The 16,022-nt window shown below is 41.2% G+C and overlaps 1 protein-coding gene across 4 annotated transcripts in view; it reads left to right on the forward strand.

Annotated features, from left to right (window-relative positions):
- The window catches only part of copz2 (COPI coat complex subunit zeta 2), a 28,427-nt gene that overhangs the window by 1,118 nt on the left and 11,287 nt on the right, over positions 1-16,022 (forward strand). For 2 of the 4 annotated variants that reach the window (XR_013488072.1, XR_004502645.2), the window contains exons 2-8: positions 7,171-7,239; positions 8,928-9,012; positions 10,069-10,160; positions 12,338-12,393; positions 14,361-14,438; positions 14,611-14,662; positions 14,878-14,990. Coding sequence is in view for 2 of the 4 variants with exons in the window: in XM_033644845.2 (XP_033500736.1) it covers positions 7,171-7,239; positions 8,928-9,012; positions 10,069-10,160; positions 12,338-12,393; positions 14,361-14,438; positions 14,611-14,662 (432 nt within the window). In the remaining 2 variants the exon portion in view is untranslated. The remainder of the gene's footprint in view (positions 1-7,170; positions 7,240-8,927; positions 9,013-10,068; positions 10,161-12,337; positions 12,394-14,360; positions 14,439-14,610; positions 14,663-14,877; positions 14,991-16,022) is intronic. The other 2 variants (XM_033644845.2, XM_033644847.2) reach the window with 1 other exon arrangement.

The following is a 16,022-nucleotide window of genomic DNA, read 5'->3' on the forward strand; positions in this document are numbered from 1 at the left end:
TATTTTTTTAAGCACTGGGAAGGGACTCATGCTTTTTTTTAAATTTTGGCCCAGGAGAGGGGCTAACAAATTTAAATGGTTGCATTTTGTATTTATCTTACAGCCAATTTTCAAAGCAAACATGCTGAAGTAATGTTTGCTTTGAAAAATCACCAAAGTGACACCATGTGTCATAGCCAGAAACTGTAAAAACAACAATTATCTTTTTTTGCTTATTTGTTTGTGTGTTATTGACAGTTCAGTTCATATTTTTAATTTCAGAGAAAATTTGCCTCCCCTAAGCCGCTCCCAGGCTTAGGGGAGGGTGCTGGCTCGTTGTAGGTGCTTTGGTCCTGCTTTGTACCTCACCCAGACCATTTTGGAGGGGGTCTGTCCGCTGAGGAGTAGCACTCTTTTGTTTCTGTGATTTACTTTTCTTTACTTATTTTCTTTTCTGTAAAGAGGGAGGGAGGTAAGCTTGGCCAACCCCAACCCTGGTCAGGTAGGGAGGGACAAAACCAGAAATGATCTGATTTTGAAATTTTTGACGGTCTTTGGAGACAGTACAAAACAAAAAATAACCAAATTTGAGTTTAAAACAGTGACATTTCATCAAAATCACTTAATTCTACCTCTTATTTAAAATGTGGCCCAACATAAACAGTTTGCATGCACTAACCAGCTTGCACGACAAGAGTAAAAACCCTTTTTTTTAACTCCAGGATTTCGTCACTAACTTGCAATTTTCAAACATCAAAGGATATGTTATAAAAATCTAACAACTAATATATTGTGGGGGGAGGGTTGTGCATTTTCTGCCAGTCACTCACGGAGGCTCAAAGAAAAATATTTTTTAGCTGCAGGAGGGTCACAATGAAAAAACAAACAGAAAAAAGAAACAAAGTCACGACCCAGCCACCCCCTTCTCTGATAAGTTATGAACAGTCCCTAAGGTATGTGTGACTTAAGTACAGTACTGTGCTTAAGTACATCCATGATGCTGCTTCTACTTTAGGGAAGTATTTTAATTTTTACTCCTCCACATTTATCTGATAGTTACTTTACCACTGAGCGCTCCATATACAAAACATAGTATTACTTTGCAGTACTCAACAGTAATTCAAACTAGCTCCACCTAGACCCCCCAACGGTAAAATTCTACTTTGATGTTCATGCATTAGTAACAATAGTCAAAAATATAATATGCAACATTATACACTAACAGTTTAATGGCCCACTGCTCTGCACTACATTTATTTTTGATATCTGAAATGCATTTTTCCTCCATAAATAAGATTTTTTTGGGGGATGCAGAGTGCTTTTAGTAAAAGGTCTGAATGTGAGGCACTGTTGCTGGTTGGCTGGGCCCCTTGTGTGTGGAATTTGCATGTGTTGGTGACCAAATTGGTTGTAGGTGTAATTATGAAGGGTTGTCTGTCTCAGCCATGTGATAGTCTGGCGACCTGTCCACGGTGTACCCCACCTCTTGCCCAGTGTCAGCTGGGATAGGCTCCAGACTCCCTGCAACCCTAATTAGGATAAGCAGCTAATGATAACGAATGAATGATGAATACAAGATCTGAATACTGTTTCTACCAGTTAGATCAGCTCCACCTTGGCCAACTGCAACAGTAAGATGCTTTTTACATGTTAATACATGAATGATAATAATCCAGTAATGGAATGTGTATTCATTTAACACTGCAGCTGCATAATGGGTACCTCTACATTTGATACATTAAAGCAGCATTATTTGTAAGAAGAAGTAGCACATTCTCTCTTTGAATGCATCTCATATAACATGTCCTTGCTCAAATGAATACACTCAGGGCTTTTGCCTTTAGAGTCTCACATGGTCTGGTTTATGACCAGCAGCTTGGTGGCTGAATTGACCTGAATTAAGCAAACTTTAGATATCACTGTGTAACTGACATCACACACTTCCTGCAGCTCTCCCTTCGTGGTCCCGTGCCCCTCCCACCAGATGACCACAGGCGTGTGTGTTTTCAAATACATTGATGTATTTCATTGTTGAGATCTCTCTCTGTTTATCAGACCACAGCTTGGACAGGAATTAGCAAACTAACATTTGCCACCTCACTGTCCCTTTGCCTTGCTCCTCACTGCTATGAACCGCTTCCCAGGGAGAGCGGGCCGCTGCCCAGGTGTCACAGAGAGCTGGGGGCCAGCAGCAGCACCGGATCCAACCTGTGTAATGGCAGCAACAAAAAGTTTGCTGATCTAACAGGGAGTCGGGGCTGTCTGGGCCTCCTGAGCTGGTGTTTGTGCTGGCTAGATTCAAGCTGCTACATCCGCCGGCTAAAGGTCCGTCTCTGGAGCTGCTGCCTACTCTCCTCCCTGTGAGGTGGTCTTTAGTGGCGGGGTAGTCTCGCTCACCAGACCTTTCTCAAGAAAAGAAAGGTCTGGCTGGGCCGACTCTCACTTTAAGATTGGAGGAAAAAATGCCCCGGCTGCTTGTATTTCTTTCAACCAATCACAGTCGTTCTGGGCGGTGCCACAGCAACGGTGCGCTTGCAAAAATATTGCCGGGGGGAAACAGGTTTTGCTGTAACACGCCCACAAAAATATCACCTACAGGACGCGAACCATGGCAGAAAAATGGCTACATCCCTGCAAGATTAAACACTGCAAAAGTTAGTAAAGGACGTGTTGAAAACTGCAACCGGAGGCGGTAGGGCGGGACTTCAGGTGGCGGGTGGCTCGTTCCGCCCAATGAGAGGCTGATCTTTGCAGCGAACTTCCACCCACTCAGACTAGTGGCGGGGTTGAGGTGGACGACACACTGTGGTGCGAGGCTCCTTCTAACATTAGCCAAACATGAATGTAAGGCCACAGCCATGAGCCTTTGGCTGTGGTTAGCAGATGCTAAACTGTTAGCGACATTCTCTCTCCATCTCCAAAATGCTTTACAAATTTTGACACGTTTTATTTCGTGTATTTTCAGACTCTCTTTTAGGATCTTGTTTTGATTAGTCTGTCTTCCCTTTTTGGGTTGTTTGTAGTAAAGTCAGTTGTTGCCAATGCTGGAATAGCAGCTGTCTGTGGAGGATTTAGGGCTGACCCATAATAGTCGACCAAACGTTAGTTGACTAGAAAGTTCATTAGTTGCCAAGATTTTACGGGTCGATTAGTCGCAGAACAACAAAAAGAAAAACAAAAAAGAAACGTGAAACTCTGTTAGCAGCTGCACCTTGTCAAAACAATAATAATCAAAACCTATATGACTGGACAATGTGGGAATTTAAGGAGTCACGTTAATTTATAGGGCAGGTACCTGTGCTTATTCCAACAGGTTGGGCAGGAAATCCAAAGTGTTGGATCATTTTGAGAAGGTAAGGGACGAACCTAAGGTGATATGTAAACTCTGCAGGCAAACATTTGCCTATCGTTCGTCGACTACAAACATGAATTATCATCTGAAACAGGGAAGTAGCTACATGCCCATTAGCCACTTAGCACAATCATTACTGCTTCATATTGACCAAACAGATAGAAGTGCTTATCTTCACATCAAACTCTTAAATAAAGCAGATGTGTTTTTTTTCCCCCAATATGTCAGGCTATTCTTTAAAGATATTTCTCCTTCTCCATTTGTTCTGGAAGAATAATGCTTCTTCCTGTTTTGTGCCATAAATCTTTTTAAATAGCATAACTGTTAGTCATCTGGTTCTGCTTAGCAAGCAGAAGGAAGCAAAAAATGTTAGTCTGAAAGTCTTTTATTGCATCATTTAATTCGCTTTTATGGAGGCTATTGTGAGAGAAACAGACCTGAAACAGGTCTCAGCTACTGTTACTAACTGCCTAGAACATCCCGATTGTATGTCGTGTCCATAATGTTGTAAAAATCAAAAAGTAAAATTGCTGTTTAGACAACTGCCAAGTTCAAATTACAAGAAGCTTTGATGTTGTTTTTAGTGAACTGTCTCCAGACATTTAAATTGGTCTTCTGGTTTTGTCTGAATCCATGACCTACTTAGAAACATACACTCCAGAGAAAATCATTATGTTTAAACCAAACAGCCAATTTTTACATTTTAGGCATTTAGCTGTCATGCTGATCCAGGGTGACTTGCAGAGAGTCAAAGAAGCTTTCACCTTTTAGATTCACAGTCCTTCATGTTAGTTTGCAGAGAACACATACCTCCAAACAATGCACAATCTCCTCTAATTTCCCCACTTATTCACATTTTTCTGACATTAACAATATGCTGTTACATTTATTAGCCATTAAGCTGAAAGTCCTTTCAGTGATTAGGTGTGTTCATCATCACCCATCATCTTATGAAAGGAGCTGCTCCCCTGAGGACAGGGCAGGTCCAGGGACCTGCAGCCGATTGCACCAGCAGTTTGGAATTTCAGACTCAGTTATAGAGAACACTAAATATTAAATTAAAACCGCACAAACTAGTTCTCATACAGTGATTGACTGCAATAAAGATTTAGACCTAGCTATAATGGTTGCACAATGGACTGAGCCAGCTGACTAAACTAGCATGCTATCATACAAACCATTTAGAATGAAGAGTAAAACTTTAAAGGAGGTTTTTACTGAGAGACAGATTATCCAAAGAGGTCTCCTTCTCTGCAGAACAGATGGACCCAGTGATCAGAACCATTAAAACACTGAATAAAACAGATTCATGTTACAAAATCAGTGTTTCTCCTATGCTGTTTGGCAAGTCGGAGACAGGCTGCTAGCCCAGCACCTGCCAATAGGCCCATTTCCACTGAAGAAGTTCCTGGTACTATTTGGGGGGCAGGAACTACTACAGGAACGTCCTCTCGCTCGGCCCTCTCAACTGCCGTGTCTCCACTGAGAGAGCGGAGTAGGAGGAAGGTTCCTGTAAAGTTACGGGCTCTGGATGTGACGTAATCATTGCGTGACCATTTACCGGGGCGACGTAGGGACGCCGTTAGCTGATAGCCCTTAGTGGTGTCTGTAATAACTCACTAAATGGCCCGTGAAAAAAAAAAAAATTTCCAGCGGATGTCTAAGTTACAACATGATTGAGCTATCTGGAGTAGTTTCATGTCGTATCCGACAACGGGAGGCTTTTAACAGATGACGTCCTGATGTTAGCTTTGCTGCTGCTGTTAGCTGTCCCTGTCAGCGGCAGCCACTGATGCTTTCTAGACATTGTGATTTCCCAAAACTGAATAAATACCACACATAGCAACACAAAACTGCTTTGCTAGCTCAATCATGTTGTAACTAAGATATCCGCTGGAAAGAATATTTTTTTCACGGGCCATTTAGTGAGTTTTTTTACATGGCGGAGGAAGCTATATGAACGAGCTAATCCTCGTCTGCTGAGTTTTAAAAATGTCGGCTATTTTGTTGCTTTCTGTTGACATCACATCCCTCCTTGAGTATATCCAATCAGCACCAAGTAATCCCCAAGCCCCAGCCGGGAGTCTTTCGGGGCAGTTCTGAGTACCTACCCCGAGGCAGGGACTTGTTTAGCCCCCGTAAAAGTTCCGGAACTCTGTCCTTTGGGGGTGGTTCCTGCGGTGGAGACACGCAAAATTACCCTGAAGTTCCTGCGGTGGAAACGGGCCTAATGTGTGCTCACATTTTTCTGTGGTAAATTAAGATCCTGACGATCAGGAGGTTTAATCGGAAGCCAGATTAACCGCAGAGGTCTCTTCCTATCAGAAACAAATGGACCCACTGATTTAAACCAGTTAAAACACTGAATAAAGAAGTTTCACTTAAAAAAAAATCCTTGTGTTTCTGGCGCTCTCATCGTGGAAGGGTTGCTAACTACAGTGGCCAACATGAAAATGCAAATGGTCCTATGTAGAGCCAGTGTTTGGTTTGTCCATGCTGGTCTACTGTAGAAACATGGTGATGCAACATGACAAACTCCGCTGATTGCTTTTGATTGGACGGCTCTATGTTTCCTAGCAGCTGACTTACACATACATAAGGTTTTCACTAGCTTAGAGAAGTCTAAAGGTTTAATGGTGCAACCCGATTCAGTAAATGATGAGTTTGAAACTAGCTTGTAGTTGATAAAATAATCTCACCACATGGTCCATTGAGTATTTTTTCCAGAGCTTTTAATAATGTCACATGAGCTTCATCAGCAGATCAACTTTGCCAAGTTGTCATTGAATAGTATATGTTCAAAATTGAATACTTCAGCACTTCAATGACTTCTTGTAGATGAATCACAGTGTAAAAATGAAGTCCTCAAAGCTCAGTCGACACTGGACCAAAGTCTAAGATACTGCATAAACATAACTGTGCATAAATAAAGTGGGTTCCTCTTCCAAAAATACCCCAGAAGAAATGACTTTCAGTTACAGCAACCTCATCAGTCTAAAAAAGATATTAGCCTGATGATTATTTTGTGTTCTAGGTAGAATGTATTTGGTGATTTTGACATAACAATATTCTCTTTTAGTGATGACAAAATATTTTTTTGCATTCAAGAGAAAACATTTGTGTTACTATTCTGTGAGCTCTAAACACATAGTTAAGTTCGCTATGAATAAAGATCACAAAATAATTACTTATCTACCACAAAAAGTGATTTTGTACCCACGGTTCATCCCTTCAGGCTCAGGGAATGTCACACCAGCATATTGCCTGAGACACCTGAAATACCTTTTACTAAACAGTGGCTGGTAGATCCAAATACATCTTCATGCTCAACATCATTTTCATCCCTTGTAACCAAATCAAATAGTGAATGTTGTAAGTTTCTGGTCTAAGTTCTGTGATACACTCTGACTGTGAATCTAAGCTAGTCAGTGCATAACAGAACTTTGTCCCGGGTCTGAAACTCATCACAGGAACGAAAGCACAGATGGATGGAAGGATGAATGGCCAGGAGAATGGATAATATCTCTGGTCATTTCCACATCTGGAAGTGCAAAAAAACCCTGCATGACCAACCAGAATGAAAGCACAAAAGTCTGCAGACATGAAACAGATGAATGTAGAAACTAGTTGGACTGGGTGGCTCATGTGTGTATAGGGTGTTACTGGAAGAGCAGGCTTTATCTGGATAATAAAGGTTGATTCAACACACTGGTCAGGTGTGGGAGGATTGGCATTGACTGTAACATTATGAAGTAGACCTCTCCCGGTCCTACATGTTTCCCTGAGGTCACTCAGCACAGCTAAAATATTTAAGATGTTCTTTCTGTTTATTGTTGCAGGAACCTTCCCTTTACACAGTGAAAGCAGTTTTCATTCTTGACAATGATGGCAACAGACTTCTGTCAAAGGTAAGGTTCAAGTGTTTTAGCCAGTTAAATGCACATTACCCCACCTTACTTTACTACTGACAAACCAAAGCATCATTTCATTTATTGTGAAAATAAACATGTTGTGACTGGAAACTTGCTTCAGTTAGGTAATCCATACATTGGTTCTATCAATGCTGTTTTCCTCACAGGGGTTTCAAATGATAAGTTTAAAAAAAAAATCTTAAAGAAATACTTCAGTATTTATACAATGCTCTTATTTGCTTTCTTGCCAAGAGTCAGATGACAAGAAGATTGATGCCGCTCTCATGTCCATGGGGTAAATATGTATCCACTACCAGAAGCCGAATGAGCAGCATTGCTAGCTAGCTAGCTCCTACAAGACCCAGATGGTGCACAATGCAGTAAATTAAACAGTAGCAAACTTAACCTGTAGACCGTCACGTGTAACTGGTTAAAAAACACAATATGTTGGGTGTAATCGGTAACACTGGTGTTACTATGAGTTTATTGACAGGTGGGAAATTTTCCTTACTGTGGCATCCTAGTACCCCTCAGCACCTTGAAACACACTTCGATGTGTAAAATTAGCTGTGAGCTTTTAATCCAGCTCTGATTGGGTTGAAGAGGGAGGAGTAAACAGAAGCCCTTTTTAGATAGGAATTGTGCAAATTTGCAGGAAAGCCCAACCAGTCTTCTTTCAGCATTGGCAGTATAAAAATAAAATCGGGGAGTGCGGCAAAATGCCACCTACCTACTTTTGTTTATACAGAATGCGCCTTTTTCGGGGCAATGGGGGGTGTGAGCAAGTAACAAAAGGTGTAGCTCAGCGTGTGACGTAAACAGTGACGTGGGAGGGAAGCCGCGGCTGGTCAGTCCTTCGGCGATTCTCTCATAAGTTGGCCCGTTCTTCACCGTTCCCGTCATCTGACGGTTAATGGCCTCTTCATTTGCGAGGACAAGAAGGGTGCACAATTCCTTGTCTTCCCAGTTGCTCATCTTTACAGTGTCTGTCAGGTTTGCGTTTCCCTCTTGGTACTAGCTGCTCGCTAATTCCTGCTATCACCTGTTTCGTGTTTATCCACCGCCAGTGGCTCGCACGTGCAGCGTCGCCAACAGCTCCTCCCACATGTCTTCAACAGCCCCTCCCGTTGCGAAAGGCCGCCTCGGTCTGTTCAGACTAAAAGGGTTCCGTCAATATGAGCACCCTACGAGGCAGAAAATTGTGTGTCTGAACGCTCGCAGCTTGCCGGCAAAACGGCCCAACATTCGCGGAAGATCTGGCAGTGTAAAAGGGGCTAGTGAGGCTGATATCAGTTAAGATTCAGTTTCAAAGAGCAACATTGCTGCATTGTTTCCTGTCAATTCCTTGTGCATTTTAATGCAATTTGTATCCTGTGAGAGAATGGCGGACTCTGCCACTGACAATTAAAACTACTACTTGCTATTCCTTGGAAAAAAAGCTGATTATAAATGGTATCATAAAAAGGACCTGATTTTGTGAAAATGTAAGGGATTATAGCATTAATGGCGTGAAAGATCCAAACCCCAGGTATGGTCTCCTGGGACATTTAGAGGAGACGTAGCCATACAGTGCCATCAGTTCTTACATATTCTGTAGTTACAGCCCAGAGGGGAATGAAACTATTAACCCAGCAGCATTACTGCCAATATTCATTGACTGTTTGATGTGTGTGTGTGTGTTTCAGTACTATGACCCTGAGCTTTACCCCTCCATGAAGGAACAGAAGAATTTTGAAAGGAACATTTTCAACAAGACACACAAAGCTGACAGTAAGTTCCTATCTGCCTGTTTCTCTTCCTGTGGCAGTCCCTGTGTATTGTACTGAACACTCACACACGTCTCCAGTGTCACCTGTTACACATTCTTCCACCTAGTAGTCCAACACTTGTACATGATACTGGCCTAAAGTGTTTTTTATAGTAGCTTATTCTCCACTGTGGAGCCACGCCATGCTGCAGTCATACTATTCTAGTGTGAACCCTGAACATCAAGGAAATTGTGACGTTTGGATTTTCTGTTAACTTTTAAACCAGCTGTGCATTTATTTAGCTTTTCAGAGAGGCACTGCAGAATATGATTCATTTTCAGGGGAAGTAGGATTCCAAGTTTCACACAGCTGATACCTGAGTCTCTGCCTCTGGCCTCCTTATCACCCACCCAGTATATTCCTCCTTTTGTTCTAAACTCCTCCTTCATTCCTCCTTTTCTCCTCTTTATTCTCCCATGTCATGCTATATCCCCTCTCCATCCCTCCCACCTCATCTTACCTTTGTCCTGCTCTTCCCTTCCTTTAAGGCATCCCTTCACTCCCTCTGTTCCTCACTCCTTCCCTTTCTCCTCCCTCATTCTCCTTCTCTCCTGAGTTTATCTTCCTCTTCTCCTATCTCCTATCATATCATAGATTTCCTTCCTTCAGCTTGCTTCTTGCCTTTCTTCATCCCTGTCTGTTTGTCATTTCTTATCCTCCCTTCCTCCAACCCATTCCCTCCTCCTTGTGTCATTCTTCCCGTACCTTATCAGTCTTTCACTTTCTCTCTTTCCTGCTCATTTACTTCCCATCTTTTCCCCCCTGCTTTAAATCTTTCTACTTGTACTTGTTCTGCTGAATGTATTTTTGTGTTTTGTTTTGAACAGTGAACTAAAGAAAGTCATTATATGAATAAAAGAAAGGTATAACTGTCCTTTTTTTTATAAAAGAAAGGTATAACTGTCCTTTTTTATATAAAAAAGGACAGTTATACCTTTCTTTTATATGAATAAAAGAAAGGTATAACTGTCCTTTTTTATATACTTATCCCATGCCTCTCTTCTTCTTCTCTCTGTAGATGAGATAGCTTTCCTGGAGGGGATGACCATCGTCTATAAGAGCAGCATAGATCTCTTCTTCTATGTGGTGGGAAGTGCTCAGGAGAATGAGGTAAGGGTGCTGAATGTAGCTTTCTCTGCCAAAACAACATAAGCTCAACTACAGATTTTTTAATAAGGGATGAGTCAGTTCCTAAAACAGCTGGTCACAATACTCAAACTGAGAGAAATAGCGCATTTGTCTGGGACCATTCTCAGCGGTGGATTAATACACATTTATGTGGGACTGAGTCAAAATACAGTACAGTTTTTGGACAATAAGGAGAAACTAGGTCATAACCATCCTTAGCCTTTAATTTGTGGTAGATTTTTCCTCAAACTTCTCATTTAAATGCAGCTGTCTTGTTCTTGAATTTGACCAGTGCAATTTTACAAATTAAATCACTCCTGAAAATTGATCAAATGCTTGAATTGAGCAAATCGGTCGCTGAAGTTCTGATTTTTCAACTCTCCTGAATAAGCATATGATGCGAAATTGCGCTACTCACTTAATTCATGTATTTTGTGTTACTCGCTTCGTGTCCATCACGCCGCCTGGTGGGACTTTGCGTCCAATCACGTCTTCACATTGACTTTACATGTAATTCACCCATGCAAATTGTATAATTTGCGCCCGGTGTGAACACAACTTTGGAATATTAATTTGCACCTGTAAATCTTTTAGGCCCCTAATATAAAGTTAAAACCTTAATAACACCTTAAATTGGTAATTAATACATATGTCAGACATTTTACATCAATGTGTAAATAAGGGGGAAAGTAACAATTTGGTAATTTAATGATTTTGAAATTAAGATTTGGTGTTTAACCTGTTAAAATTCATGGACAAATCACCGCCCTCTTTACCATAACAAACTCCTTGATTTGAATGGAGGTGCTAAGTACGTCTTCAGGGCTGAATAAAGGATTAATTAAGGCCCTATTAAGAAACTGTTGTTTTACAGTTTGGAGATGTAAAGATAATAAATTAACAGCTGGTCCAAAAAGTTAAAACTAATAAAATTAAATGACCGGCAGGTGGCATTTATAAACTCACAGGCACCAAAAGGCTCAAGGTGAAGTTCTTTAGTTCTTTATTATTCCCAATGTGAGCCTGAAGAGATGGAGCTCCCACTGGTTGAGATTACAGGGACTGAAAATGACTTAGCCTGACAGGGATGCTAAATAGAGCTAAAACAGAAGGGTGGTAGGGCTTCTTTACATTTAATAATAATAAAAAAAAAACACTATTAACATCTTTTCCTGTGAATAAATTCTTAAAGGTACCTGTTAATAAAAACTCTGATAAAGTTCCCGTACCTTGCAGCACCAGCAGACAGACACAGAGATGATCTGGTGAACATAGTGGAGCATTTAGCAGCTAATGAGACAGATATTTCCATCTCAGGAGTTGGTAGAGACCAAAAACAGAACTAAAAGAGAGTGAATACTGGATTTAAATTTATCAGTTAGACACTGTCTGCTGGATGTGTAAACATCCATAAACATGTGAAATTCCCAGCTCAGAACAGATAGTAACCCTTTAGTGTCACTTTTGGGCACTCAGGGATGGCATGGTAAATGCATAGTGTGTTTTCAAAATAAACCTTTGTGTTAAATGCATACCATTGGTGTAGTGCTGCTACAGTGCACCTCGATGACGCTCCGCCACTTTTTAGCTAAAATAAGTTAGGGATGATGTAACATAAGTTAAATAACAATAAAATCAGGGCCACCTTTGGCTGTCTAGCGGGTTAGCTTCTGCCAGTGCTGGCTAGCTAATTAGCACTGATAACAATAACACTGGCCCAGTTCCAGACATTGAGCATTGTGTTAGATCAGGCAGGACATAATGTTAAACCAAGCTTACATCCGAGCTACATCAGCTGATCTCAAACAGCTGCTGCTCTCCCTGCCTTAGGAAGTGTGCGCTCTTTGCCTCAGGCTTTCCTCGTATGCACGTGGAAGGGCAGAGAGATGCACTCTCTCCACTGTAGGCTTTCTGTGCAGGCCCGAGAAAGGCAGAGAGGCCCTAGGACAGTGCCATACCGCCAAATATACTGCATTGGAAATAAAGTTTCCCTAACTAAAGTGGTCCTGACTGAACAACATTAATTATTATTATTATTAGCTAATATTTGCAACGTGATGAAGCTGTTCATAAAGTTTGTCTAACGTAGTGCAAGTGACCATAAAAACTGATTAATGCGCCTTCTAAATAAAATGCTGTTTTTATTTTTCTCTCTCTAGCTGATGCTGATGTCGGTACTGAACTGCCTGTTTGAGTCCCTCAGTCAGATCCTCAGGTAAAGTATGTTCTCTCATTGAGTCCAAAAAAAGTTACATGAGTGAAAGCAAATGATCATTAATGATAACTGCATCAATGACATTTTTCACAGACTCTTTTCTGTGGACATGCACTATCATGAAATTAAAGCATTATCATGCATGTGGCCTCAGCATCATCAGAGCTAATAGTAATCCACATTAACACTGCCATCCTTTCACCAGAGCCTCTCAGCCTGGCAGGGAGATAATGAGTCTCCATGTTGAATTGGAAATTCAGCAGTGTGAGTTTTTCACCTAAAAGGAAATCGTGATTTAAGTAAAATGATGATGTTTGACAAACAAGTTGGCTGAGTGACGACACAATGACACCCAGGCCTCGTCTTTAAATATTTATTTAACATTTCAGAAAGCCTCAAGAATAGTTTGTAAATCCGTGTGTGTGTGTGTGTGTGTGTGTGTGTGTGTGTTTGTGTGTTTGTGTGTTGCACACCAGGATCCCTCATTGTTGACTGCAACATTATCAGCCAAACAGCAGCTGATGTGGTTGCCATGGGAACCGATGCAGTAGTAATGCAGAATGTGAGCGACGTGGAGAGATTATATTATTATACAGTATGAAAGATTATGGGCTGTTCTGAGTTGCACAGTGCAATATGTAAATGTCCAGATCACAGTGCTACAATATAAAAAGAGTGAAGCTGTTGAATAATAAATGGTCTCCGTGCAGGCCTGTTCATGTTTGACCCACTGTTACCACACAGTGAACAGATTCTTAAGGAAACACATACTGTTGTGTCTGTTAAATTAGACTCAACATTTTAATTAGAATTTAGGTCACAGAGGACGTGCTGTTACATTAAATGAACAGTTTAACATTTTGGGAAATACTTTTTGTGAAAGTGAGATGAGAAGATTGATATCACTCTTATGTTTTCATGCAACCATGTGACAGAAAAAATGTCGGCATTGTACGTTTCTGTAAACCAGGAATACATTTGCATGTTATTATGTAGCTAATAAGTTGAAACTTTACCTTTGAACAATGCTGAGGTTAACATGGTTAGGTTTAGGCACAAAAATCACTTGATTATGGTTAGGAAAAGATCATCTTTTAGTTTAAAATACCCTGTTTTGTTGGCTGGAAAACCAGCATTGTCTTGGTTAAAAAAACAACAACCACTTTCCATGGCATTATCCCTGCTGGCAAAACAGGCACAGTTTGCTACAAAATACCCACGTTTGGTGCCTCAGAATGCTGTGCAGTGTATTTCTGGGGACATTTTGGTCGCTTTATTCTGACAGTAGTACATGAGATCAGAGAGAAATCCTTTGCCTCCTGTATTGCTTCTAATTGTAATAACATGCTTGACTGAAATCAACCAATCAGAGCAGTTTGATGAGTTTTGAGTAGCAGGGTGGATAATAGCTCATTCGATCTGCTCGGAGCTGATCAGATCAGATCTATGGATGAGAGGAGCAGCTGCTGCAGAGGCAAGAGAAAGCTAACTTTTAGATCCACCACGATGAATTGATAAGTTTCACTTTCACTGCACCTGGCATTCTGCTGCTCCATCTGTGCCCAGAGTATGATCTGCGCTCCGAGAGTGTGGTGCAATAAATAACAGAATTGTATATATATTCCAACAGGGCTCCAGTTTCAAAAATAGAAAACCAATATGTGGTGGTGGATGTTGTTATTGTGGCGGGGCGCCACAAATTGATGAATATATGGGTAACTCTGACTTGAACAAGGTCAGACTTCCTGTTGTCTTGTTGTCAATATCAGCAACAAATCCTATATCGTGGATCCCTAGTGTAGGTGTATCTTTGATTTTTGGATTCAGGCTAGCTTTTCCCTTGCTGCTTTCAGTCTTCACGCTAAACTAAGCTAAGCTAAGCTAAGCTAAGCTAAACTAAGCTAACTGTCTTTGGGCTCCAGTTTCTCATTTAATTCATTATAGACAGGATTGGGCTTTTTCTGCAGGAAAAATGTGGAGCGGAGGTGTTTACTGGACAACATGGAGGGAGTGTTCTTGGTTGTGGATGAAATCATTGATGGAGGGTAAGAGAGTTTACATATCAACTAGCTTACATTTTTTCTTAGTGTTGATTAATTCTTTTTTAAAAACAATTATTTAGTTTACAAAATGTCAGAAAATTATCACAGAAATACTTCCTGTCCTGCTTGTGCTGTACCTGAACCCTGATTGGTTGTTTTTTTATCCTGTTGCTAGGGTAATTCTGGAGAGTGACCCCCAGCAGGTCCTACAGAAGGTCAACTACAGGGTAAGATGACTGTCAGTCACTGCCAACTACCAATCACAAACAAATTGCTTATTGATTTGAATCACTGGGAGGTCAAATGGGGAACAAGTGTTAAATTGTAAAGCAGCTGTTTGGCCTGTTCAGACTGTAGCCTCCCACAGCTTCTGGCCTACTCTTACCTGCTTTACCTTTCTTTCTCTCCTTCTCCCTGTCTCTCTTCTTCTGATTGGTGTCAGCTAATGTCAGAGCCAGCCTATGGCTTCGTCCTGTTTGATTACATCACCGGTAACGTAGAGGGACAAACAGACAAGAGCCAGCTGCTGTAGACAGACAGACAGACACACAGAGGGTGAGAGAGAGAGATTAAGAGAAAGATAGTGAGTTCAAGAGAGAATGAATGAATGAGAGTGAGATAGAGACAGTGAAGGGATGAAGGAGGGATGGGCGAGACAGATGAGGTAAATGCATGGTGATAGAGCATGCTTACTAACAGAGAGGCTTAAAACATAAGGCTGGCATTTTTCTAACTCAATTTTCTAACTTATTATTCATATTACTCTAACTCTTGAGCTTTGACTTGCTGGTGGAGCTAGAGGAAGGGTCAGGTGATCACCAAAGTCTTTTATACATCACACCGGCAATACTTCTACCAGAGTAGGCTCTCATGACCACACCCCCTTTGAGGGAAAACAACCCAGCGGCTCAGAATTTGGCTCCAACGTTAGACCAGACCGACATCGCCAAGGCCTTGTCCCCTTTTGTCGGAGAGAAACTAGGGATGCAATTTTATCAGCTACACATTGGCCGATATTTGCCTTTTTGACTGCCATTGGCCTATCAGCAATTAAGATGACATTCATCAATGGCAGTGACCTTTGTTTTTCCGTTGTTTCACATCAATTTTGTGCAGGCTAAAAAGCAGGGCTCCAGACTAACGGTATCCCGTTTACCCAGGTACAGTAGCAAAGGTGTTTGGGATAAAAGATCTTTCCTGGGACGCCATGAGGGTGAAAGGATGCAGTTAACTCATTACCAACATGCCGGGGAACACAGCCTATTGTTTGTCTGATAATACTACACTGTGAACGGATGTTGACATCAGCAGGAGGAGAGCTAATTAACATTAGCTCTTAGCAGCCACTGAGTGGAACTAACAGCTAACGGAGGTTGCTTTGAGTTACATTATGATGCATTTAAGCTCTAATCAGTAAAAACGAGTATTGGGCGAAGTTAAATTCAAATGTAATCCTATAAAATGTAGTTTATGGTGAGAGTCTTGAATAAATACAACTGTTTGAAGGAGAACTTTGTTGATGTTTTCACGTAAATATAAAATAGATGTTCGAGAGGGCATTATGGTATATTATGTGCAGTAAAGAGG

The sequence above is a fragment of the Epinephelus lanceolatus genome, chromosome 18 (assembly GCF_041903045.1).
Source record: "Epinephelus lanceolatus isolate andai-2023 chromosome 18, ASM4190304v1, whole genome shotgun sequence".
NCBI lineage: Eukaryota > Metazoa > Chordata > Actinopteri > Perciformes > Serranidae > Epinephelus > Epinephelus lanceolatus.